We start from the raw sequence: 27564 nt of genomic DNA, 5'->3' as shown, positions 1-27564 counted from the left end.
TCTGGACCTCAAACAGTGATGAGCGACCGTTTCCTTATAAAACACTCTTCATCTGTTGTAAAAACAACAGATGAAGAGTGTTTTATAAACAAGTCATTTGCAAAACCATGACGAGTCAGTCGAGTTTACGGTCACTGTGTTGTAAAGTTAGCACAAAAACAACCGCGGAGACAAAAGACGGGCCGACTAAGACAACAAAAGACGTAGAAGTGTAAAGCAGTGAGTTTTACTCTCACAGACGGCCGAAAATCTCTGTCATACATACCGAACAGACATGCGTCCTCCGAACACTGCGTCCCGGCACTGACAGTGCTCGATACAACAGGAAAATCCACATCTTACCTTTTCAATTTGGTCATGTGACCTCCAAACAAAAAGACACGCCCATCTTAAACTTCCGGACAGCCCATTGGTCAACACGCTCCGATCTTGGGTAACCTCCCTTCCTACTGGTTACTTCGTAGGTTGTTGCTTGTGTACACAAAATGTGATGTGGCTTCTTCTCTAATAAATTCATACATAACATAGTTACAGATATACACACCATGCAAAAAAACAAAGACCACAGTCAAATTCAATATCAAAGCAAAGTCCGGCCTGGTGAACAGACCTACCTCATGCATGTTAATGTGGCTGTTTTGCCTTGAGGGGAAATGTGTAACACGGAATAAGGAAAACATATGGTTCCATGTTTTACATGTAATAAATGTTGTGTTCATCTACATACTTCAAAGATAAGAATATACAATGTTGTTTTTTGTCGTACATTACATACAGTTACATGATAAAAATATAGTGAGATCATCATTTTAGTTGTGCATAAAACCAGATCAAGCTTCAAGGTGCGAGGTGCACCCTGTACAGATTGCCATGGTGGTAACACACATTCACACGCACAGATAGCCACACACCCGCTGGAGGAAACCCACCGAGACAGAAGGACCTGAAGACTCCTCACACAAAAGAGCAGCGTCAGGTGAAACCCAGGTCCTTCTTGCTGTGACATGGCAGTGCTTAGTCTTTAGTTGATACAGATCTGTCCTGCAGGGGCTGCTACACTGGTGAGAACAGGCTACATGCTACTCAGTCAATCACAGCATTTCACCTTCCACAGCAACAATAATCAGGGTTATATTGTGATTTGGTTGGGTAATTCTGTTAATACTACATCAGTGTCTTGAACATATCAGTCACTGGTGGGGTGGTGACCTCTCCACAGGTCATAACCGATGAAACGCAGTAGCTGCCTTTGAGGAACTAAATCACATCGTAATAATCACAGCTATACATCCGATCAAATCTTTAAGTCAAGTTCAATTTATTTATTTATTTTATTCAAACATTTTTTGATATTAAAGGAAGAAAGGTGTGTTGAGAAATCCAACTGTAATATTTAGTTGAACAACCCAGGAATTGTTTTCTTTGTCCAACAGGGGGTGATCTCGTCTTGTGTATTTGAGAATGAGAGAGGTTAGGGTTTAAGTTGATTTCTGTGGGTTTTAATGGAAATGACCTAGCCCTAGTTAATGGCTGGTTTCTAAAAATGAACATATTGACAACAAGAACAGATAAAACCAAGCAGGTGTTTAACTGAAAGGAAAAGCAAAAAGAACTGAGACGTTTTATCAACCTACTTTTAACTACATGTTACTTTTTGACATCTTCCTGACTCACCTGTTAGCTTTTGAGGAGGAGACCAATTATACCTCTTTTATTTGCCTGACAAGAACTTTGCAGGTTAAAAGATTGCACAAACTGCCAGAATGATGGAAAACACCAGTGTGCAGGGTCTTTAAGACTAGGCATTTGGATGTTTTGATCTTAGTTTGAAAGTACAGTCCTGATTTACCACCCCATAGCCTGTAGAAATCTGCGTTTTTAGAATCTACAAATGGATATCACTGAGGGTTTTTTTTGTTGTTTAATGATAATAGGTATTTAATGGTAATTGGACACAGAAATAGATACAGTGGCAGAAAATCTGCATTGAAATTCACATGGTTGTTTGTCTGCAACACTAAACAAAGCAACCCTGGCAATAAAGTCAGCATGGCTGCAGTGCATGAAACCTGCTGTTATATTGACATGGGCCTGAGTCAGACGAGTATGACAAAAGTACGCATGCTAAACCTGTCTGTTGTCATCATGAAAATCATGAAAACTGTTCACAACCAACTTTCTAACACATCACGTCTTGATCTGCAACAAATTTGACTCTGTAGCTCCACTACTAATAATTCCCCTTAGACAAACACCATTCCAGATTTGTATCACTACAGTGCGCCTTCATCCAAATAAAATGTTTTTGAACAATATTGTGTTTGATTTAGAGGATTTGATGTGAATACTTTTATGACTGTGTTTCATAAATTCATTACATTACTGTGACTCTATTTTTTGATTTCTTACATTAAGTGACATTATATTCATGACATAAATGCCAAATCACTGGTGACTGTCTGGACTCACTCAACCAAGAAGAGTAAAAGGTAAATGCACAATTTTCTTAGAAAGATGATTCAGAGCTACCCTTCATCTTTATCTCATTGCTATTTTGGTTAGCAGCCTGCATACGGATATAAAATGCATGAAATGTCAAGAACACTTTGATAAATTCATTGAGGTTTCCTCCTGTGAGCTAGAATACGACCACCAGGAATACTGATGTTATTAGCACAAGAATTGAAGAGCTGTATAATGTAGTTTGGAGTCAGACAATATGAAAAGAAATCTCTTTTTTTTAACACTTTACTAATATTAAAATTCTACTATAATTGGCACAGTGGTGAGATTACATTACTAAGTTTGTGGTTTGACTTTTCAGAGTAAACAGGCACCACACAGACAACATTTTCCAAACTTTTTCTTCAAAAATTTAATTGCAGAATTATTTACACTGGATGACCTCAGCAATGATCAAACTACTCAAAGAGGCAAAATCTTTCAATAGCTCAGCTAGGAAAGAATGGAGGAAAATGCATATGTTGTTGCAAACTAGTCAAATGATATAAAAATAACCCAATTATACGGTAACTTGCACTGAAATAACACACATTGAAAAATGCGTATGTGATTGACTTAAATAAATACATATCAGTGGGACAGTGCCATAATTTTCTAACAAAAAAACAATAATAAATAAGCCTACATTCAGAATCAGTATTTCGCATGCCATCATATCAGCTTATAAAATAACCATAACAAAACAAAAATGACAACAAAACATGAGAAAATGCAGAAAATAGTTATGTTTCAGTGAAGCATATATTATATATTTATATATCTATATATATTTCTTTACAAATAATGAATATTTGGCATTATATTCATCCTCACTATAGATATGATATACAAGAGATGAAAATAGTTTTAGCTAAACAACTACCTTTTTCATTTTATCTAGTAATTATAGAGTGGTTTCACATTCCAAGTTCAAGGAAGTGTTGTATCAGTCTATCTCAGTGAGTCTGACGCGCTTTCCATGGCATGGTTACGAAAAAGTCCCCTTGAAATATTTCACATCATGGGCTCTAGAGTTAAAAGCAGATAGACAGTTGTATCAGAAGTGAGGCCACAAATGTTGAGCTGAAATGACAGAAATATGTTGCTGGAAATGGGAAAAGGTAGGCGATGGCAGGAATGGTTTGCTCACATGGAGTTGATGAAGGACGTGGCTCTGTAGAGGAATGATTTTACAGTATGCTGAATAGGTCAAAAAGATGGCACTTGAAGTTAATTGCTGCCCTCATGACATTTAATGTGACACTGGTGCAATTTTCTGCCCCTTGGGGCTTGTACAAGGTTTTGGTGGCTGACTAGCTGTTTAAATTATAATATTTTCCAACAGAATATTCACCACAGCTGCTTTCTGACAAGTGAGGAATCTTGAAATCACACATGACATGCACAGCACACAAGTGTGCATCAACCAAAGCAATCCAACATAAAACACCCACTGAATAAGTTTCAACAAGGACATGCCAGGTCTCTCTGCAAGGAGGCCCATTAATCTGAGGGTGGGTTCATACCTATTTGGACAAAAAATGAGTGAAAAGGTTAAAAACAACTTTTCATAGATGTCAAATGATTTTTACTGACCTGGCCATTAAAGCAGAGAGACTTCGTTCATAATTTAGAAACTGGCTGAGAGTCTTAGGAGTACCCAGATAATTCTCCCCCAAAAGGATATGGTTTTCAAACTAAATGTATGATTTCTGCAAGCCCAGTTCTTACCTTTAACTGCAGCTATAAATTCACTAAAGTCTGTGTCTCTATTGCACAAAATCCTTTTCAACATTTCCCACTCCCTCATTACTTCTGAACTGATTCCACTTTACTATATGAGATGGTTCATTCACGGTTTGACTTGAAAAACGGTCTCATTGCAATTATGTGAATGCCTCTTGGAAGAGCAGGAGATATGCTTCAAAACTGAACCAAAGAGGTGGATACACTTCATGTTTTTCACAGCCCAGATCGATTTGCATAAGAGAGAAACTCCTCTGTTGTTTTCAATGACAGCCTTCGGTGAAACTAGCCGAGCACAGACTGATAGAAATATGTGTAGTGCTGATGCTTAAGTTCTACAGTATAGGCCACTATTCAGCAATACATTTATCAACACAAGCTTTGAAGGGCCTTGGAGGCTGTTTGCTTGATCTCACCAAGGACCCGAAATCTTACATAAGCTGCTTTGCTTAGTCAAAGGCAGGCTGAAAAATACCCAGCACAGCGCCTAGCGATCCTCACAGAACAGCCTTCCAGCTACACAACAGCATACAACACCAGCAGTTTGGGGCTCAGTGCAGAGCTCTCGTCTCCTCTAAGCCAGCATATGTCAGGCCAAGTCTGTCTCTCTCCCGTCTGCCTGCCACTGTGGCAACAGCAGGGGAATGTCTCTGCTCTGCCAACTGCCTGGCATCACACACCCAAATGCTTTCCAGAAACCCACTGTCATACTTTTAAAGGCCCCTGCCTCTGCAATGAAAAAACTGCAGAATTATTGATGGATGTGTTAAAGAAAAAAGTGTAATCTAACACTCAGCCGAGGGCAACTGAAAGCCCAATCTGTAATTGAAGTATGGCACTGCATGTTTGAAACCCTGACTTTGGTTACTTGGTGATTTGTTGCACTGAATATACTTCTCAGCTCTCAGCAATTTATTGTCAGAGCTCTGCTACAAGAATGTATGACAACCAAACAATGTCTCATGTATTTTGATACAGTGAAAGGTTGGTTTGAACACTAGAACAAATCAACACTATATTTACCCGCTGTATGCCCGGAGTCATGATGTCTTAAGCGCTGTGCCAAAGATGCATATGATTTAACAATTCTGATTGCATTTATCAAAAATACAATCTATAGCACAAAACAGTAAATTATATGCTATGCTATCTAAAATATGTTTCAATAGAGTACTGATGACATAGGGACAATGTGTATCTCTGTCTATGTGTATGTGTGTGTGTGAGAAAGACAGACTCACACACACTGTGACCTGACATGTTGGATAGTAATGAGGAAATCAAGCCACGCTGACCCCAGATTCATCTATTTTCTGAGTAAGTCAGCACTGCATTAAAAAAAAAACAAAACAAGATACACACACAGACACACACACTCATCAAAAAAACATCTTATACACACAAAGTACAAACCCTAAACCCTAACCCTGTTACTGCTATGTAATAAATCTCCCTGGTCCTACTCATAACGGACACTGGCAAAATCACTCAACCACAAATTTCTACATCATAAAAATAGATTTTTAAGTGATGTATTGATTAGCTGACAGCACATTATGTTGCATCGATTGTTTGTGTAGTACTGTAATTACTAAAGAAACAACAGCACCATTTACTTGTTAATTATCCAAAGTTTTTACCAATAAACTTCAGTCTTTAGGTCAGTGATTTGAATATAACATTGGCAATACAGTGAAGACTGATTTTCAAGTTGCTTGGACCAAAGCGTGATAGTAACCAGCAGCAGAATTTTAGCTTTTGCTGAAGATGAGTTATGAGCAATTTACTTAAATCCACCTGGAAGTAAAATCTATGACCAATGGAGACTCTTATCCAAGGCTCTTCAGGTGTTCCACTTTCACATCACATACTGTACAATGATTGGGCTGCAGCAGCTGTTCGTAAATCCATAACCAAGTTTGTGTGTGAAATCCTTCCTAAATTGTTCGTATCTACTGACTAAAAACTACAGATTTACTATATCAAGCAGCACCATAAAAGCAGAATATAATGTCTTAGCTTGTCAGCATTTACTAATTGAAATTAAAAACACGTGTTTCAGAATTTGCAGTTTTCATGAGGTTTAGAAAGAGTTGAAAATATCTGATTATGCTAACCTAAGCTACACGTTTAGTTATCTAGCTGGCATGTCATTAGCATATCGTTATGTAGCTTAGCTTAATTTGAGGTGTGTTTTGTTATTTTCATGAAATATAATTTCAAATCGTAACAGTCAATGTCATTACTAAAAATCATTTTGATCCAGTGTGAGGTGAGATATGTTGACTACATTTCATAGTTACTCTTTTACTCCTAAATCTAAAGGGATACACACATTTCAACATTAGCAGGCTAATGTTAGTTTTGTCACTTGGTTCAGTTAGCTAGGTAACAGTTACACCTGGTGGTTAGCATGCGTGTGTATTTGTATCCACTAATCTATAGAATTTGTTTGTGTTGTCAACCCATTTTAATTAATTGACGTGGAAATCGCCACTTAGCACTAAACAAGATATTAGCAGGCTAAGTTTGAACTTACAAAGAGCTGGTACTATTGGTACATCTTAACACTGTGATGTGAACCAACAGCAAACGATAATATTGAGCTACCTGATGTTGTGACAAAATATGCAAACTGGCCTGCAAAGCCACCTACAGATAGTTCCCTGTTCCTCATGTAGAGTTAGCAGTTTTCATTTGGTTTAGAAAGAGTTAAAAATCTCTGAATATGCTAACCTAATGTACATGTTGAGTTATCTAGCTGGCACGTCATTAGCATTTCATAATGTTTGAAGTGTGTTTTGTTATTTGCATGAAACACAATTTAAAAACTTAACAGTTTACATCATTATTAAACATCATTTTGATCAAGTGTCAGGGAAGATATGCTGACAACATTTCATACTAACTCTTTTACTCCTAAATTTAATGGTGTACATACAGTTCAACATTAGCAAGCTAACATCAGTTGTGTCAGTTGGTTCATTTAGCTAGGTAACAGTTACACCTGGTAGTTAGCATGCATGTGGAAATCTCCACTTAGCATTAAACAAGTTATTAGCGGGCTAAATTTGAATTTACGAAGAGCTGGTACAACTGGTACATCTCAACACTGTGATAGGAGTCAAAGGCAAACGATAATATCGAGCTAATTACATGATGTTGTGACAAAATACCAGAAACTGGCACACAAAGCCACCTACAGATAGTTCCCTGTTCCTCATGTGAAGTTAGCAGTTTTCATGTGATTTCCAAAGAGATGAAAATGTCTGATTATGCCAACCTAATGTACACGTTTAGTTACTTAGCCGCCATGTCATTAGCATATTGTTATGTAGGTTAATTTGAGGTGTGTTTTGTTATTTTTGTTCCCTGTTCTTCCTGTATTTCCTTTCAGCAGGAGACTTGCAAAGTTTGCTGCTTGCATCCCTCTGGAATGCCTTTGCCCCAATTTTGTTTCATTATTTCCCAGCCTTTCCTAGAGGGAGTGAATGCAGTTATGCTACTGCTTCAGGAAATTTTCAGCAACACAACTCTTCAAGAAACATGAAGTTTGCAACCTTTTTTTTCTTGGATTAAAGAAACTAGTATGCAGATATTTTGTTTTTGTTTTGGCAGTTTTTCTATCACTCCTCATTAACTACAGCCGAGGGCACTACTTGAAAGGGCCTGAGACAAGTACTGTATATTAGATGAAAACACAGCAGTATGTTTTTCTACATATGATCGAGCCACTGTATGTTTGCAACAAATCTAGATTTGCCAACAGCGATAGAGAGGGCAGGCAAGCAGTGGACATGAGGGAAAAAAAAAATACACAATGAATATTCTTCCCGCTCACAATTCAAAAATACAACAGTACTATTGTGAACTTGGGTATGTACATTTCCCTTGGAAATAGAGAGAATTGTAATAAGTGCATAAGTGCATTTGTCTACACATTTTGATCTAAAGAGTTACACAAACCTTCATAGTTTTTTCTACTACATTGACATAATGAAAATGTTGGCACAAGACTTGCATGTTTTCAGCTTCAAGTAAATGTCAATATTTGAAAGTTGGCAACAGGAACATGAGATGTATAGGAAAGTGGTTTGAATTGTGCATGTTAATGAGCTGACAGACGTCATTCTTCCACCAATCCAGACCGGGAAAAATGATTGACTACAACCAGATTGGGTAGAAAGCTGCATTTTTCAACACTGACCAGTCCAGAGCTTATGAGGGCTGCCTGAATAACCTTGAATGGGTGATCAGTGCCACATGCACATAGTTGAGGTATTTCAAGCATTGGCACTTTTCAAAGTTTTGAACTCACAACAATTTTGTGACATTTAGTTTGTAATTAACATTTACCCCCCCCAAAAACAAAAGGTATAATCATAATGTAACCATAAATTATTGAAAAATACTGAAGGGTTACTAACTTTGACTGTTTTTGAACAACTTGAAATAAATATAATTTCTCTCATTTACTCTTTTTAGCTCAAAGGCCTGGTTGCTGGTAGGTTTTCAAAGCTGCACTTTTTAAATGGCACTTTGCAAATGCTGAAAAACTACAGACGTACCCATCCAGGACATTGGATGAGAGAGCTTGTAGGCTGTGTATAACGATCACCAGCAAACCAAGTAGAGACCCAACCAACCCATGTCAGACATACATTTCTGCTAACACTTATTCTGGCAATGGGAGAAGAGGCTTGGCACATCCTACAGACCAATGGTGTTGGCGATGGGCACTGAGGATGGCTATCGAGATCAGACAACAGATGGATAAAGGAAGAGTAGAGAGAGTAGCAGTCTAGAAAAAAGGCTAGTTTTAAAGTTGTTTGAATGTGGGAGCAGGGAGGCATGTCGGCCCCGGACCCCATCTTCTCAAAGTCTAGTCTGAGCCTCGGGAATATAGATCTCGATGCTGTCTGCTCGCTCCGAGGCTGAGTTCTGCCGGAAAGAGGCAGCCCGCTTTGCTGCCATGAGCCGCCGACGGGCCTCCTGTCGATGCCTGTCTGGGAGGTCCAGGGATTTCTCCCTCGTAATCATGCTCTTCTGCCGAATTGTCTTCTTTGGTAAGGGAGCTGGTGGCTTTAGGAAGAAAAGAGAATAATCAAGGGGTGCAAATTCGGTCAGTTGGTTGCTTTTGGCTCACAATTATTATACAAAATGCATGCAACTGGCTGTCTGAGCTCAGTGCCAAGGCAATCCCTCACCTTCTTTTCTGGGCTGTCTACGGTCCTCCAGTTGTTGTTCTTGATCTGCTGCAGCTGGTCAAACTTCATGGTGACATCGTCGATGGAGAGCTGCAGTAGGTCCCAGAACCCAGCCAGGTCCTGAGAGGTGGGCCGTGGCATGGCGCTGGGGTCCTAAGGGGAACACGGATGAGAGGAGGCAAAATAAAGATAACATTACTGTCTGAGGTGACAGATTGTTCTCCTGCAGTCCAGATAATAAGCAGCATATGCATACAAAAGACTCATGCCCATTCTACTTATTGCACTTCATTTTAGATCCACTAGATGTCCTTATCAGACTCAAAACAGGCATGAACACCAGTTTTGCGGATTTTGGCTGAAAGGAAGGATAACAACTTGTGATGACACCGAAATAATGTGATGACACTCAGGAATAATAAACTGCCTTTGTCACTTCAGCCCTTTTCATCACTCGATTCCTGACATGAAAGAAACATCAGAATGAGGAGCAACCGATTGTCTCTGCAACTGGCTTACAGTGGCTGCAGGTTTTAATGAGTCAGGAGATTCAGTGCAAATGCTTGCTGTTAATAATGGGATTTAGAGGTAATTTCAAATGTATAAGTCCAGCTCTTTGTGTTAGGCTTGGGCCGTTCGGTCACTCCCCCTTAGTCCGGGTTCATTGTTTATGAACCCAAACCTTTCTGCTTACAGACTTTTAAGTGCAGATATGAACAGAGATGCTTGAAAAGAAAACACATCAGCTGTTTGGTAACTATAATACACCAACACGCAGGAACCCCTGATGAGTCACTAAATATATGAGCTATGACCATGAATGTTAGGAGAAAAACTCCACCCACCTATGCTACCATGTATCTTTATGTGCTCTCAAGAAATCAAAGTTTATGGGTCATGTAGTCTTAATGTTGAGAGAATGGTAATATGGCCTGAACATCTGTAGTCCATAATATTTGAGCTGTGGAAAACAAGTTCAGTGATTCACACTTCGCTCTAAAACAGCATTACACCCATTAATATGTCAACATTAAATATTAAAACTGAGCAATCTTTCTCTCTCTGTTTATTCTGTGTGCGGCTGCAACGTGACAAAATAATGTTAATTTGTGAAAATGATCTTGAATTAAATGCGTGCATGTCATTAATCTTTTCAGAAATCCAATCTGAAATGGGTTCTCTGAGCAGAGCCAACGTATTGTTATTACAGCACTGATCTGTGGTATCACACAAAGAGTGCTGTTTCAACAGTGGTCTCGTCATACAAGGAGCTCATTGCACTGTACAATTCTGGGGCCTTTTTAAACAACATGGTGCTGATAACATCAAGGTCATGCTCTCTGTGTGGACGATGGACATAACGTTGAATAAATAAATGAGTGCAATTTTTTTGCCTACGATTAAGAAACCGAGCACTGAGGACACTGTTTATTATAAAGCTGTGTGTGTTCCAGATGAATGATATGAAAATACTTCCTTCCCCTGGGTGGGCTTCAGCTGGGCGAGAATGTTAAATGTACTCTGACCTCTTCTTATATACACTGGCTGTATGTTGTTCTGGCACATGAGGCCTTGAGTGTCAATGCAGCTAATCATATTTGTAATTGTACTTCCAAAACATACACAGTTTGACATTTGCAGAACTTTGACGTCATGTTCATGGATCTAGATATGGACCATATTGTTCACAAATAGCATGGTTGCTCAGGTTGTTTGCGAGTGGTTGCAGCAATATATTCTTGTGTCTCAGGCCAGCAGAACCAGCGAAGCTGTGTCAGATGCCAGATTCCAGAAATCGTGGACCTACTTCAAATCTGTGATGGGACGTGTGGACTCTCTAACCCCTCAGACATTCCCACACTCCAGCTCTAAATCTTGTGACATTTAGATGAGGTGGCTGTGAGGGCTGCTGCTGTCTGATGGTCCAATAGATATATATTATGAAGGCAGTGGCTGGTATTCTCTATGCTACAGTCATGGGTGACTTATGACTTATTGTTTTTTTGGCTACCAGTGATTCTTTCTGCTTTACAGAGCAGCATCATATTCTGCCACACTACCCTGTTTTAACAAGGAATGCATCAAAGAGACGCTTCAATTTGACTTGAAACATTTATGATTATATAAAAGCAAAACGTTATTGCATCACAAATAACAAGCTCAAAATGTGAACTAGAATTATCACTTTGTTGTTGCGTCCCTCAACCAACCAACCCAAACCCCTGCACGTATGTATGTAGTGAAGACTTTAAAGGAATTTAATAAAAGGTATTAAGTGTATTTTTGGGTGAAATTGAAGTTATATTGATCTATATTGTCATGTTCGATTCCACTGAATAATCTCCAGTAAAACACATGCTGTCTTCACTGAGAGATTATTTTTTACAGAGGACTGATAGAGAGCTTCATCACACAGTGCAACAACAATCACCTGAAGCTCAACACCAGCTGGCACGGAGGCATAACGACCTTTCATTTTTTTGAAATCTCATATGGGATGACTCAAATCCTCTAAATTTGCATAATGTTCCAATGCAGGGTCTAAGTTTTACTTTGATATTTGTATAGTATTATGAGATTAGTATAATTCTCTTTTGTACAACCAAAGAAGTTATCTAAATTACTCCACATTCATGATATCACAGTATCCATCATGTCAGGTAAGCTGGGAACAACACTCTTCTGTTATCTGTAATTACCAAGGGAGTGCCTCAGCATTTCATCAGCTTTATTCTGACCCCTGAACTTGTGATGTTCTGCAAACTGTCTCAGAAGTCTTAAGGCTTCAAATATCCAGAGCTGGCAGATTTAGAAGGAGTCAGTGAGTTTTAAGCCTTGGCTATGTCAGTGTGTGCTTTTAATCCTGGAGCTCCTCCCAGAGAAGTGCTCCACACACACGGTTTGTCTCTCTGTTAGAACGTTTCTGAGTCAAGCTTTATGAAAGTTGATCCATGAGGTAGAGAGAAACAGGCTGATTAGACAATTAGACATCTCTTTAAGCTTCTAATATGCGGCCATTTATTTAACAAAGTATGAAGTGAATATTGTTCCGTATGTATTTGTCATGCAGACAAAACGCTGCAGCTTTTTGAAATGAAAAAGTTGTTAATTAAACTTGCATAATGCAGCCTATTTAAGTGGGACAAAGTTATACTTGACTTGCTCTAAAAGGCTGGTTCACTGTATCTAATCCCCATGCAGCCCCCTCTTCCTCCGAATGAGCAGTTCCTGCTGCACATTGCATAAACAGCAACACGAACTCTCATAACTCCGCACCAACTTTATTTGAAATATTGGGTACTTGGCTCAGATCAATAAAACGAGTTGTGAACTGTGCAAGAAAAATATGAGGCACAAATCCCTGACCCTGGGTGTGTTCCTGCACTGGATGAGCAATAGAGCGGCTGGTGTCTGGATGTTTAGGTCTGTTTGAACCCAGGTTTGGCTCAGTCTTCTGTTTCTGTCTGCTCTTCTCAGGACCAAGCTGCATCGCTGGAAACACACCTATCCACGCTCATGTGTTTTTAAATGTTCAGGTGGCATATAAATGTGATATATAGCTATTGATTCTCAGTGTTGTAGCTTTCCTTAATCAATGAAATTCAGGGGGCTTTGATTCAGTTTGTTATGTGTATTGATGGTTGGAAAACAAAGGTTGTGAGGACAAATAAAGGAGTGTGGAACTGTTTCTAATGATAAAACCTGTGTTTTTGGACACTTTTTTCATGATGCAGCTGCATGATACTCATTTAATGAATATGATGTGGTGTTTTCTGATTTATGCATTATAGAATCTGAGTTTGAAAATAACAAAATCTGACTTTTCTACTGAGACTGAGAAATTATTTATACATTGCAATATATGGAAAATAATGGTTAACATATTGGTTGAATAATGAAAATGGCAGCTGGTTCATTTCGCCCACCTTTAATCCTTCTTCTTCTTTCCGTCCGTTCTTTTTTTTTGTCGTATGCTTCTACCACTCATATGTAATCATACACAAATTATGCAGAGCTGCATAAAGACTTAATGTCCCTAACTGTCAGTGATTGTGGGTAATTATGTAGATGTGATGTTTTTTTTTTTGTGGTGATTAACATGGATAAAACATAACCGTAATATTTACTGTAAATTGTCTGTTTTTCCACGTAAGACAGTTGACATAGAGTAACTTTCACCACACTATAAACATGATGTAAGAAGGAAGATAAATCATTTCAGACAACAAATCGTCAAATGCGTATGCACACATGCACACATACACACACACACACACACACACACACACACACACACACACACACACACACACACACGGGCACGCTCCCTCTTTTTGATAGGTCTCTTACCAGGTTTTGCTGACATAGCCAGTAGAACTGCTGGAATTTCTGAGACATGAGCAGCTGAGCGCTTCCCACTGCACTTCTGATTTTGCCTAGGACTGAAACACACACACACACACACACACACACACACACACACACACACACAGCATATCAAGTACAACATATACTATACAGTGCTCATGGTTCAGTAAAGTAAAAAAAAAAAAAAAACAAACTATCTTTCTATCTGCCTGCACAAAGGGAACCTCAGATCAGACATTCAACACTCACTTTCCTCTGACAGGTCATTCTCTTCAGCCTCGGCCTCCATCTCCTTACACCAGCCCTCAATCCTCTTGGTCTCCGTGTGCAGCAGTTGCATGAACCAGCTGCCATCCCTCCTCAGGGAGGGGGACGCCCTGCCCGACTCGCCCGACGAGACCGTGTTCTCCCGTGTGGAGGGGGGTTCCAGCTGCCAGGTGGCCTCGCTGGTGGTCTCCCTGGGGCTGGGAGGTTCAGCGGGGGTACGGTAATCCTCACGGTAGCTGAACAGCCCCTGGGTGCGCACTGTTCGCACTGCCCCATACTGGGTGGGCGTGCTGGGCTCTGAGTGACGCTGGAAGCCCCCACCGAACTGCAGGCCCTTGTCCTCCATTATAGGGAAGCCCTCCAACTCCATGTCCGCCTGCACAGCTGCAGTCACACTGTTTGAGCGTTTGAACCTGCCCTGTCTGAGGCAGGAAGAAATAGATGAAAGCACACACACGTTTATACATACAGGCCACAATAGCAAATAAGGGCAGAGACAATGGGATTATTTTTCATAAAGTGAGAGCAAACATCAGAGATTGAGGCTCTCTAATGACCTTAAAATCCCATCACCATTATCTTACCCTTTCTTGTTGTCCTCCACCTGGATCCCAACAGAGTGATACTCCCGCGAGCCTTTGCTTTCAGATTCGGAGTCCGTGGCTGCTTCCACCTAATGCGAAGAAATCATACAAACGAAAAGTGCGTCTCATTATTTGCGCTACCATTTCTCGATGCTTCTGGGTTTATTGGTTTGGGACTGGACAGAGCACCTTAACTGTACACCGCCTGTCAGAAAGTAAACATCGTATGATTTATGGAGGCCGCAAAGGCAACAAGATGGAAGAGGTTCCCTGCAGAGGATTTTAGGTTTCTGTGGAAATTAATTTAAGAAAATGAAGGAGGATGTGCAGTGTGTTTATATTGCACAACACACAGTGTCTTTAAAAAGCTCATTTAAGCTACAAATGTTCACGGTTGACTGAAATTTTTATAATATTTCTAATGTTCCGCAGACTTTTTAAACGCAACAGTGCTGTGTTGAAGTATTACCTGTGCACCACCACATACGTTAGAGTTCTTAAATTCAGGTCATATGATTTATCACATCAATTATACAGTAAACAAAGTAGAAAAAAGAAGGAACAGAGTATTTTGCTGTCCTAGAACACTTACTTGAAACTGTTCTGTCCCTGGAGGCAAGACTCCATTAGGTTAAGGCTGCATCGATCAATACTTTTATATGAACAATGGGTCAAATCACTGTGTAATGGGAAGGGGTTTGTGAAAACAAACCCACAGAGAATTATCACCTCACTCTGCAGTTGCCCTTAGCTTTACAGAGCTTTTGGAAGTCTTTCAGCCCATTGTTTTGGTTTAACCAACACACAACTTTACTGTTTTGGTGCACTCACCGCACTCTAATCACCATCCTTTCTGAACACAGGCTGTGTGTTTTTGGTGATAAAGCTCTGATACATCCACAGTTCTGCTACATGACTACCAACAACATGAGACAAATGAAGTTAGCAACTAGTTAGTGCACATAGTATGAGCATTTAGTAGCCAAAGAGGTGTTCAATTGTTTTAGACTGCACAAAAGCTAAACCAACAGTGCATATTGGACTTACAGTCAACAGGTGGCCAGATCTTAACAAATTAGCCATATGAATGTAGGAGATAATACATCAATGTTGCAGGTTGTTGCACTGCCCCCAAATGGCTGCAAAAATATCTAATTAATTTCTGTTCTGTTATTCACTTTTCCACAAATAACACAAATATCTGGCAAAATCCCCAAGAAAAGCTCTCAGTTCTTAATGTTAGGTACAATGAATTGGTCTTTATCATGTATTTACAGCTGTGTGACCAGAGTAACACAGTGATGGATAGGGCAACATTAGTGGATATTATGGGATGGGAAGGAAGAATGACAGATGATGATCCTGTCTGCCCCTGCACGGCTGTGACCCTGATCCAGCCGCCCAGGCTCAGAGACTCTTTATCGCTGCCTGCACGGCTCCTTGGAGCCCCTGTGTTTTACTGGCTTTATGGACACCCTGTCAGTGCTCACCATTTTTGCTACGCTTTTCTATCTGTCACTTATTGCTTGTTTCTCCAATTGCTCATCTCTTTCTTGTTTAATTTCTTTGCTTTCACTTCTCTCTTTGTCTAGGGTTCACAATTTCCTGCTGGCTTACTGTCAAAATCTTTTTCTTTCTTTTGCTGTCTTAAGCCTCTCTTTGTCTATTTTGTCATTTCAGTATTTCTTCTTTAGTGCCTGTCGAGGCTTTTTTCACTGGGACTTTACCAGAAATGTACTGCAAATAAAAAGTTTGGTGGTACAGAGTGGCTGGATGTAGAGAGAGACGTGTGGTCACTGTGCAGTACTTTGGCTTATGACTAAATACATGCAAAACTAACACTAATTCCCTTCAGCCTGAGATGCATCTTGTGTTTGGTGCTAATTAGCAAATGTTCTCTCTCTAAGCTAAGATGGTGAACCTGATCCACATCAGCACATTAGCATTGTCATTGTGAGACTGTTAACCTGCTGATGTTAGCACTGCTGAGCCTAAGTGCGTCAAAGAGCTGCTAGTGCGGCTAAAGGATAACTCTGCTTATATTTCTGCAATATAAGGAACGCCATCCCTCCCTTTTCCATCAAAATGATCGCAAGAGTCAACCAGAAACATCCATATGGGCCCTTCAGAGCATGTGACATTCATAAATCTTCAGCTTACTGTAGTATCATGACTATGAGAGTGAGTCAAAGGCACTGCTTCAAAATAAGGTGAGCCTCTGTTGTAAGGAAATGTCAACCCTACCTTTGGTGCAGAGTGGTCAGTATTAAAGCTGTGGAGTGACATTTTTGGAGAGCCATTTTGTATTCTGTCAGGCCGTTTGGGAGAAGCTGTTAGCAGGGAGGAAATGAGTGTGGAGCAGCTTGCCGAGGTGACCTCCATTATTTTGTGTTAGAAGCAGAGCAAAGTCCACCTCATGAAAAGAGAATGAGTTTCATGTCTGTGATGGATGAGGACGGAAGGAGGACAAACTATCCACGAGGCACTGAGATTTATGTCCAACAGGCTTACCTTCCCTGAAGATCTTCTGGTAAACGTACATGATACGCCGGTGTGCACACACAAATATAAACACACACACTGCATCGGTAATCACAGTCACAACGTCAGCACAGGTGTGGAAACTGAGGATCAGCAAAAAGTTGAACAACTGTGTATTCACCTCTCATCCAGAACACGCAAGCACCGCCAGTTAACTTTTCCCAGCCTCTGTGAGACTGTGTTTAAGGTTAAAAGCTTTGCACGCGACCTCATTATGGCTCCAATTAAAACTATTTTTGTAAATAAATCAATCAGTACAACTTTAGAGTAGCAAAAGGTTGTTTAAGGCAGCAATAAATTGATCCTTAAGGACTACGGGAAGTCAAGACAACATCTAGTCCACAAGGTCAGAGATCAAAGATTACAAATACGTTGACCTCCTCTGTGACGGGGGTGTCCAAAAGGAAAAGGCCAATCGATAAAGAGGCAGGCTAATTCAGGTTAATTATACCTCCAGTCACAGATGAAACAGATTGATTGGCCATATGATATGATGCCCATGCACCCAAAGCTGTTTGCAATACTGAAAAATCAATATTTGCAAAGCCCTGAGACATTACTGTCATCATCTCATGACAGTAATGTGTTGCAGCAGGCACTCAACTGAAATGGTAGCTATTAAAAAACTGGCAGGCAATGATGCAGCCTTGTAGTTATTTAAGCCTATAAATGCACCAGGTGAGTTGTATGTACACTGAAAGAGTGCTGTGGGAGCCAGGATTTCACACACACACACACACACACACACGCACACACACACACACACACACGCGCGCACACACACGCACGCACGCACTGTGAGGTGTCTCAAAAGTCTCAAAAATGTTTAATTATTTGGATTTGTTCTGTATTTATTGAATTATAAATTTAATTAGATTATTGTTGTATTAAACTCAGCAGTTCTTTCAAGGAAATTCATCTAGAAATCAGTGACCGCTTACAAACTCAATTATAATTAACTAATTAACTAACAAACTAACTCAGCATAAATAGTTATTTTAAGAGATTTGGCCCAGTTAATTAAAGCATTATATAATCAAGTCAATATGCTCTTTTAAAGACAATTCTGGTGAAGAAAATTAAATAGTCTAAATTTCATGATTTTACCAACCAAAAAATCCATCATAACACTATCTGCCTCCGCCAGTTTGATAAAATGTCATGACATCAGTGCCCTCACTGTGAATATGTGATCTGCCATCTCCCAATGATATGATGTTCTGACAATCAAGGAGACATTCAAAGTGGTGGTGGGTTGATGTTGAGGGGTTGGATTGCATCTAAATGAAGTCCCTTAGACAGTTTTTAACCAAACGTTGGCAGGCAAAGCTTTCCCAACATTTTTGTCCCTCTTCGATGTTTCTCTAAACGTAGAGCTTCACTGCACCTGCACTAATAATCAAAAGTGCTTATGGACTTCACGCACATCACTGCCGCCAATTTGAAAGCCAAAATAAGTCTGTCACTCTTACTCAAATAGGCATTAACACACACATGTAGTACATTTACTTGCTCCCTGGCGACGTCTTTCTCAAATTCACCCTGACTTCCTCTCAGCAGTCAGGACTAACAGCGTCCTGCTCTTTGCATTCTGCTTTTCTCATCCACACTCAAGTTTGATCTGTATTCCCCTACTGTTGGTAATGAATGAGCTAAATCTGAGCTGCACGCATGTTGATTTGAAAAGATGGTGCCCCCAACTGAGTGTCACCCACCACAAAGTTTGGTGAAGCATGATAATGAGATTTTCATATTGCAGTCCTGCTATTAAAAATTAGTAGAGTAATGCTTTAATGTCTCCAATGAACAATTTGGCTTGCAGACAACAGTCAATAGTAAATACCACAAGTGATTGAAAAGATGGAAGTCTATAAAATAGCACAATTAGCAGTCAGTGTGGTGAGGTGCCCTCATCATCTCTGACTCCTGACTAAGAGGAAACGGAAACTGTGAGCACTGTATGTGTCACATAGTGTATAAATGAATCGCAGCAGTTGTGAAGACTTTCTTTTCCACTGCTGTACACTGTACAGTGGCCTCTCTCAGGTCCTCGTTTACAGTATATAGCGTAACACCACTGGGACCTGAGCTTTGCTACCAAAAGCCATTATTTTCTTCGGCTAATGCCTGTGGAGGGCTGGGTCCATCCTCAGAGGATCCGGAGTTATAATATGTAACTAACATTCTATTTTGTACAGGTGCTTCACCCTCCAAGAGCTGTCACTGTTTGGTTAACAGCGAAGCTGATGTAGTCAAAGCCCACTGTGACACCAAGTTCCACCTCCAGATGACATACAGCAGTTCACACCCCCATAAATATGAAGAATAAGAAGACAGGGAGGAACCAACTGTGCTAGGAATAACACCATGTCAGCCCTGTGTGAAAAAAAGCGTTATTCCACTCCCTCTACAAAGTACTGTCGCTGCAGAAGGGTGGGAAGTTGATTACGTACTGTAATGGTCCCCCATGCAACCCACTAATCCGAGATGATGGGATTACAGGGGCACTGTTTGGCATGCGTGTAAAAGCCCAGATCTGACAACGTATAATTTGCCATCTAACATGTTTAAAACTGAATGAGTCAGGGAGGACTCAGACACATAGTGAAGACAGAAACAGATAAAAGAGCAATGAGAAGCCCAGTGCACCGATGTCTGTCATCCCTCTAAGGATGAGGATAAGGACCTCATGGACTGTGCCCAGATGCCCTGCAGAGGCTCCATTCCTGCTGCACTGTAGGCCAGTGAGACAAACCTTTTGACAGAGTCATACCTTGCTCTGCCTGCCTGATGTCTGACATGCAGCAAACATACTGAGACAATGTGTGCAATGGGCAGAGTCGGTGAGATATGTCTTCTCACAGAAATGAGGCAGGGAGAAGATTTGATGAGGGAAGTTACTGTGCTCCCATCCTCTTTAATAGAGAGGCAGGTTGGTGAGACTGACAGTGTGCATTGGTAACTCAACCCGTAGTTGATGTCAGGGCCAGGGAGAGTGCTGAATGGATGGAAAATATCTTGAGAGGAATTTGGGCCACCTCTGGATTTTCTTCATGTGTAGAAGCCATAAGGGGACAACCACATGGCCTTCAAACATCTTAACCAGCAGATGGTTCACCAACAGCACCGTCACCACTCTGTGGGGCACGATGTGTGTTAAGTGCTTCCAGACTGGCTGGGGACAACTTTGCTCTCATGCTGGCGGAGTTCAATTCCACACTCAGGTAGATTAACGATTGGGTGGGGAGTGGAGAGCTCTGCTTCCCTGAAGGACTGGAGCTGTGTGAAGCAAGGCCACAGCAGGGGATGTTGTTCACATGTCCCCCCCTATGTGGCATGAGTAGGTGCAGGTTGCTCTGCCGGCACCGCGGTGCCCCTCAGATCTGCTGCCTTTCCGACAATGCCTGGCTAGTCCTGTAAAGGTCCTTTGGCTGGCATACGGCTGGAAGACTGATACGGATAAGGAGAGAGCTGCTGCAGTGGAACTCTTGATCAAGATGGGGAAAGCTGCAGATGTGGAGCCCCGTTCTCATAGTTAAACTCCAGGTCCCCCAATGGGGAGACAGGAAAATGGGGAGGAGAGCCTCAGATGGAAGGAGCTGAGGCGTCTGACTCGTGCATTGGAATTTGGGTCCCCTTCTGGGATGGCACAGCGGTCAGCCCAGCTGCCGTAAGTGCCACCCTCCATCTGGAGCGCCGTGAAGGTGTCCACTCATCGCAGGCAAGCATGCACAGTGCTGATAGTTGGCCTTTAGAGTTAACGCTAGCCCGGTGTGCTCAACATCAAGGCACGCCAGTGTTTGAGCAGTCAACTATGTAGCTGGGACAACATTTAAACATATTTATTTTACTTTCAGTTTAACTTTTAGTATTGATTATTTGAAATATTTAGGGGATGGCCAAACAAACATAATTTGTACAGCTTGGGGTGGAAGGCCATAGGGCAAAGTGTGAATCTAACTGACCAATAGTCTTAGTAATAAGACATAAAATACAGATAACTAAGGTGTGAATATATTTTCAGGCCCAGTAATGCTTCATGTAGTGTTTGATTTCACAAAGCAAGTTGAAGTGACATGATATTTTCTTTTCAATCCTGCCACAAATGTAAAAATCCTGTTAGGAAATCTAATTATGTATATGCCTGCACAGGAGTTCAAGCATCTTCAGCAGAAATTAAGCTGTGTTGACCAGGTTTCTCCTAATCCCTTACCTTAATTGAAGAATTCACATTCCTTGTTTACATGGAACTTCATGAGTCACGTTCCTGCCGAAAGCCGACAGTAACCGGGTTACTTTAACACACCGAATGCAGGCTAAATTAGAGAACGTCATTTTAATGGGGTGCTAGAACTAGTGTGTGGAGGCTATTTTTAACTGCTCCCATTTACACGTTATAGTGAAATGTGATGTCTGGGCAAAACTTGCTGCTGGATATTCTCTAAGTTTGGATGTGATACAATGCAGCAAGTGTAGCAGGATCAATTGACTTTGAAAGGATCATTTATTTGCTGACTGACTCCCCGATGGCAACATCTGACAGTCAATAGCTTTAGTGTAGTTTAGGTGTTAGGCCGATCTCCAGCCAAAGGACTTTCTTAATATCACCTGAAAAAAACACAGCAATTACCCTTTGAGGTGTGCTTGACTGATTTTTGCAAGGAACTTGAACAGCACCCAACAACATTCAACCACCTCCAGAAGGTAGTCTGTAGTCAGAAAGTAGTCTGTTTTTAATTCTTCAAATATTTGAAAGGTTTTTAAGTTCAACTGTACCCTGGTCTAAACAAATTGGACCACTGGAGTGAATATGTGAAAAACTCACTGCAATACATGCTTGTTTTTTGTTGATGTATCTTACAGCAGGCAGTTTTTATGTTTCAGTATTTCACTTGTTTCAAACTTTTTTGCCCTTAATTACCTTTATAAGATAACTTCTTAGTGAGATTTAATTACTGTAACTTAATATTTGAAACTAGAATTTCCAGAATTGTAAAGCTGTTTGATCTATCTCTGACTGACAAAGACAAAACTGCTTCGCCAGAGTCAGAATTTCTTTGTATCAAGGAAAATATGCTTGTTTGCAGTCTTGATGCATGACTTTTAAGATAACTGTGGCTTCTTTGAGAATAGATATTTCTACCTGTACAAGTGAAAATTTCCTGCTCTTACAGCAGATAATTTATCTTATTTTAAATATTATTTCCCCCATTTTAATGCACCTTTTTCCTTCTTTTGAGAGCTGAGTAAATGGCATGAAATAGTAAGCATATGGGGAAAAGATGACTGGAAGAACGTAAATGTGAACAATGTGATGATAAAAAGGGGGTCTGAATTATATGAACCAAGAAAAATACAGGAAAGCAAAATTACTTCTCTCTACGCACAGAGCAGGAGAAAATACTGACAATGACTTCTCAAATTCACACGGAGACTTTGATATTCTGCTTTGATAAAATACTATAAAAGGCTCTGAGGTGATGGTGTGAGGTGCCACACAGTCCTCACTCTTTGTTCTGCAGCAGACCTGCAACCTTTAGACTGCAACTGGAGATCAACAACACCAGAACCTCAGCTAGTGTCAGAGAAGGAGGCAGACAAACCCAAGATACAATCACACAAAGTCTGAGGTGGAGAGAGACAACGAGAAAAAGAAACGAAAAGGGAGAGAAAGAGGGGAAAGCAGAGAACGAGCATGAAGACCGTGAGATTGGAAAGAAAAAGATGTGAAGAGTAAGTGGAGAGGGAGTGAATGAACCATGGAGCGAACCACCATTCACTAAAACCTGCTCCAGCATGAGTTGAATCTTAATTGATGGATTGCAGTAAGATGACTCACTCTTGCTATTTTTAGGTGCTTTAAAGAGAGCACAGTTTCTAATTTGAATGCATGTGTGTGCGAGTTGTAAAAATTCTAATACTCCTGTGATTCACTGTGAGACAAGACTAACCTGTATCCCTATAGAGGATCGAGGTGTCTTCAAGTACTCCTCAGCCTTGGACACCAGGATGGCCTTGTCGCAGGTGAGCACTGAACTGTGGCTGTCTGTGGATGGGTGTCTTTTTCCAGCCATGACGCCAGCTGCCTCCATGGCTATGGTCACAGCCTTGGTGCTATCCAGGCTGTCAGTGGAGTTATAGAGGGCGTTGCCGGGGCTAAGACCCAGGCTGAGGCCATCATGGGCCCACATCCCACCATGAGGGTGCCTCCCCTCATGGTACGCATCCTGGGTGGACTCAGTGCTGCTCTGGGCCGTGATGGAGATGAGGGGTTTGGAGGTGGTGCGGGGTGGGACCGGAGGAGGGGTCTTCTTGTAGTTGGGTGTGTAGGTGATGGCTGGAAAAGGTGGAAAGATATTGTTATTTACATGAACATATTTACATGCTGCATCGCCGTTATGGAATTCTACATGTACTGTACGTGACTGCATGTGGTTAAATGAACTGTAGTTAAAGAGCTATTCATCTGAAAACCAGAAAATATCCTGTCAAAGAGGAAAGGTCCATCTAAAGTAATGTTGAAAGTCATAAAGGTGTTAAAGGTGTTACAAGGGTTAAAATAACATTTACAGCATACCCCATCTCTACCTGCTCCCAACACACACACGCCTGAAAGGAAGAAGCTGGTCAAATTCTTTATTGCTACCAACAAAGATTTAAGGTCAATTCAAGTCAAAACCAATAACCTGTTAGTCCATTCTTTCCTATTTAAATTGTATAAAAGGCTACAGAAACATGGGGCTCTTTACTTTTTAGCATTCTTCAGTCAAACAGGAGTAAATTGTGACTTTGTGAGGGACATTCACAGATCAATCTCAGAAACCATCGGTTATCATCTGGCAACAATTTAGCATTTCTTCCATGCAGCGGCCATTGTTTATACTCTGATTAACAACTTCAGATGCAAAGATGACATTTTGACTGATCTCTATTCACAAATATCTGCTTATAATTGCAAGCAGAATTAAAACAAGCTAATAATAATAAAAGCTAAAAATAGCCGATGGGTTCCGAGATTGCGTTTCAATCGGTGTAATCCGCCTGCTTGGCTCTCCACATGGACTGTTTACCTGCATGTAGCCAAAGCTCACCCAAAGTGATTGGTCAGTAACACTGGGACAATAAACGGACTACAGACGGAAACCAGAATGCATCCAACATCAAAATCTTGTCTCTTGCCTGTCAATCAGATGATAAAGCTACTCGGTCTTACCACTCTGTTCTAAGTGTCAGAAATATATTTCACTGCAACCCAGTACATTATATGTGCATGAAGGTAGACATTCCTCTCAACACAACATCTCAAGATCCTAATACAGCAGCAACATCATCATCATTATTGTGATGATGTATTATCAATTAATATTATCACGTAATTAACTGACTTCTATTACTTAATGACCTCATTAGCAGAAGTGGTGATCTTATGTATCGTGGGGATCAGGATGGGACATTTGGCAGCAACGCTATTTGTTTCACAGCTTGATAAAATGTAGCTGGCTGTGAAACTTGTAGAAATCATGGCAAACTGTGTGATGTGGTCTTTAGGTTTGTACTTTTCTGATGTTGCTGATCATCTAATTGATCTGAATTACTTTCTGTTCAAGAGGTGTGTTTGCCTCTTTACCAGAGCAGAAGCCTTTCTCCTCTTTTGTTCACTGTCAGCACTCAGAAAAGGGACAGGAGTGCTTGAAAGTGCAGCCAAAAATCTAAAGGTTATGAAGAGATATTTTAAAATAATGAATAAGTCAGTAGAGTAACAGAGAACATCAAAGCCTCTATGACATGAGAAACTTATCAGCCATGGATGACAGTGAAAAACCAGAGAGGTAATCAACAGTAGTCATGTGTGGAGGATCCTGGCGAGGAGGTAAAGCTCAAGGAAGCCTGACAACTCTCATCTTCTTATTCTGTCCATTTCATGACAGAAAGAGGGGGGATTACTTTCTTTCAAGTGCAAATGAGAATATGGACTTCATCCAGAGAGAGAGATGGACTGGGGATCGGGTCATGAACGCCTTCTAGGCTTTGACGTGTCTTTATTTTCGAGCAGGGCTTTGAGAGAAAAGCTCACTCAGTGTAGTTACAGGCTGAAACATCTGAAGCACAAGCTGTGTTTAGTGTGTTTTGATCAAAGCTGAGAATGTGTCACGTACCTCGGAGCCGAGAGCAAAAGAAAGAAAGAAAGAAGGCGAAGGGGAAGAACACCGAGTTACGCTGCAGGTTAAGTTTTGGGTTATCGTTTTCCTTGACAAAGAGGCAAACCGTGTTGAACTCTGTGTTTCTGTTTTGGTCTTACAAATGCTTACATCACACAAAGCAATTAAGGAAGTCCTTATGAGACCAAAATCTGATCTATTTTGAGTTCTAATGAGCTGCACCCCCTACATAGGCCCCCAAAAAGTTGTGGCATAGAATTAATGGCATTTCATCCTAATTACATTGTAGCCTGAGCAACAAAACTACAGAACAAACCCATTGTTGTCTGCAGCAAGGGTTAGATTTTCTTACTTTTTCCAACACATTTATGGTAACAATAAAACCAAGGGCTTCACCTCAAACCTGCTCAAACAGATTTGGCCTCTTTCTCACCCATATTTTGGCTGTGTTTATAAATAGCTACAGACGTCTGGTCTATGAAGAGCGTTCTGCTCCGGGGGCTTAATGACTCATGCTGCTGTCCATTCACAAAATTAACTTCTCATGGATGAAGAGATGCATTAGTGAGGAACGAGAAGATGGGGAGCGAGAAAGAGGTAAAAGAGGGAACCAGAGGAGAGTGGGGCTGTGCAGACAGGAAGAGAGGGTGTGTGTGTGTGTGTGTGATAAAGAGCAAGGATAAATCAGGGAGCGAGGAGAGATCAAGGGAGGAAAGAGATGACCCATTCAGGGGGCATGATTCAGCAGGAGGACCAAAATAGAGCCATTATTAGCCAGCCAGTCGTGCGAAGGGGAGTCATAATTCTTGGTCCCGTCTTGGCAGTTGCAGTATTACTCAGCATTTAGATTTCATCTGAAGTGAGCACAGCCAGTAGTCACTCACTCACTGACCTGGTTGCACCAAAGCGTTGAACAATGTTCTTTGCTATGTACACCACTGTAACATCAACAAAGTGATTCACCGTGATAGTATAGAAATATGAAAATAAAGCAGGACTTGCAAGACTCAGACTGAAAGCATAACCTTGAATGGTGTGTCAGCAACAGATGATGCTAATCAAATGTAATGCTGTCATGTTGACCTGAGGCTTGCGCCATGTCAGACTGTTAGCAAAGTAAAAAAAAATGGTCCACTACAACCAGGAGCTGTGTGTTCACTGTGGTAGTATGTACAGAAATTTAATGAACTGCAAATTTGGCAAGAAACGTCCTGTATTATCACATCATTTTGTAGCTTTATCTTATGTCAGCAGTTGTCAGACTGGCGGGCGCTGAAACTGCAAGGGAAGCGCACAGGTGTTTTAATGGATCAATCAGTATTTATCAGATTTCCTTCATTCATTAACAAGTTATTTATGAAGGAACAACAGCCAAAAAAGCCAGTTAGCCAAATGGAATAGATGATTTGAATGTAGAATATGTACAGCTTTGATATTCGGCGTCTAGGTTCCGACCTTTTCACGCTCAACACAGCAGGGAGTGGCGAGTGAGGATAACACCCCCCCCACCCCCCCCCCCCAAGGTGAACTTAGATTCAGATGTTTTTCTGCTTCCAAAGGCGGCATGACCAAAATGTTTTGAGAACCGGTGGTTAATATTGTGCTCAAATGGTGCATATTCTTACAGCAAGATGAACAAGTTGTTCGCTCGCACGCAGGTGAGGTTTGAGGAACCAGTATAGACACGGTTTGAAAGAGGTCTAGGACAGAGGTATCTTTAGAGGCAGCTAAATGTATTCAGTGTAAATACTCCATTTAATCTCTCTCTCTCTTTCACACACACACACACACACACACACACACACACACATAAACAACTACCACTGTGCCAGTGAGGCTGATTAACGTGAGACACAGAGGCAGTGATTCAACAACTCCATCTCTGTTAGGACCTCTCTATCTATCAGGACTGACTTGTATGCTAACATGGGGGTGGGGTGGGCGAGGAGTTGAGTGACACGTCGTTAAGAGTCTTTCTTCCAGATTGGATTTATCACTGTAAAGGAAATGCAGCAGTTTGTTTTGCAGCAGGCTTTTAAGGATATGTAAATGATCTGGAGAAAGGGAGGGAGAGGAAGATGGATAGTCAACTCCATTATTGACACTGTCATGAGTGTCGCAGACAGAAACAATGAAGAAATGAATATAAAAACAGCTAAAAATAGATAACAAAAACCAGCCTGGGTGAGT

At 40.9% G+C, this 27564-nt stretch overlaps 1 protein-coding gene across 2 annotated transcripts in view; it reads right to left on the bottom strand.

Moving 5' to 3' along the window:
* Positions 1 to 2886: 2886 nt before the first annotated feature.
* dlgap2a (discs, large (Drosophila) homolog-associated protein 2a) overlaps positions 2887 to 27564 on the bottom strand; it is a 155854-nt gene continuing 131176 nt past the window's right edge. For both annotated transcript variants that reach the window (XM_076748065.1, XM_076748067.1), the window contains 6 exons: positions 23167 to 23552; positions 14675 to 14763; positions 14073 to 14512; positions 13806 to 13897; positions 9456 to 9608; positions 2887 to 9330 (listed from right to left, as the gene is read on the bottom strand). In XM_076748065.1, the coding sequence (XP_076604180.1) occupies positions 9124 to 9330; positions 9456 to 9608; positions 13806 to 13897; positions 14073 to 14512; positions 14675 to 14763; positions 23167 to 23552 (1367 nt within the window). In that variant the 3' untranslated portion in view covers positions 2887 to 9123. The remainder of the gene's footprint in view (positions 9331 to 9455; positions 9609 to 13805; positions 13898 to 14072; positions 14513 to 14674; positions 14764 to 23166; positions 23553 to 27564) is intronic.

This window comes from Chaetodon auriga, chromosome 14 (assembly GCF_051107435.1).
Source record: "Chaetodon auriga isolate fChaAug3 chromosome 14, fChaAug3.hap1, whole genome shotgun sequence".
NCBI classification, from domain to species: domain Eukaryota; kingdom Metazoa; phylum Chordata; class Actinopteri; order Chaetodontiformes; family Chaetodontidae; genus Chaetodon; species Chaetodon auriga.
The sequence above is the reverse complement of the archived record's forward strand: the minus strand, read 5'-3'. Positions and strand labels throughout refer to the sequence as shown.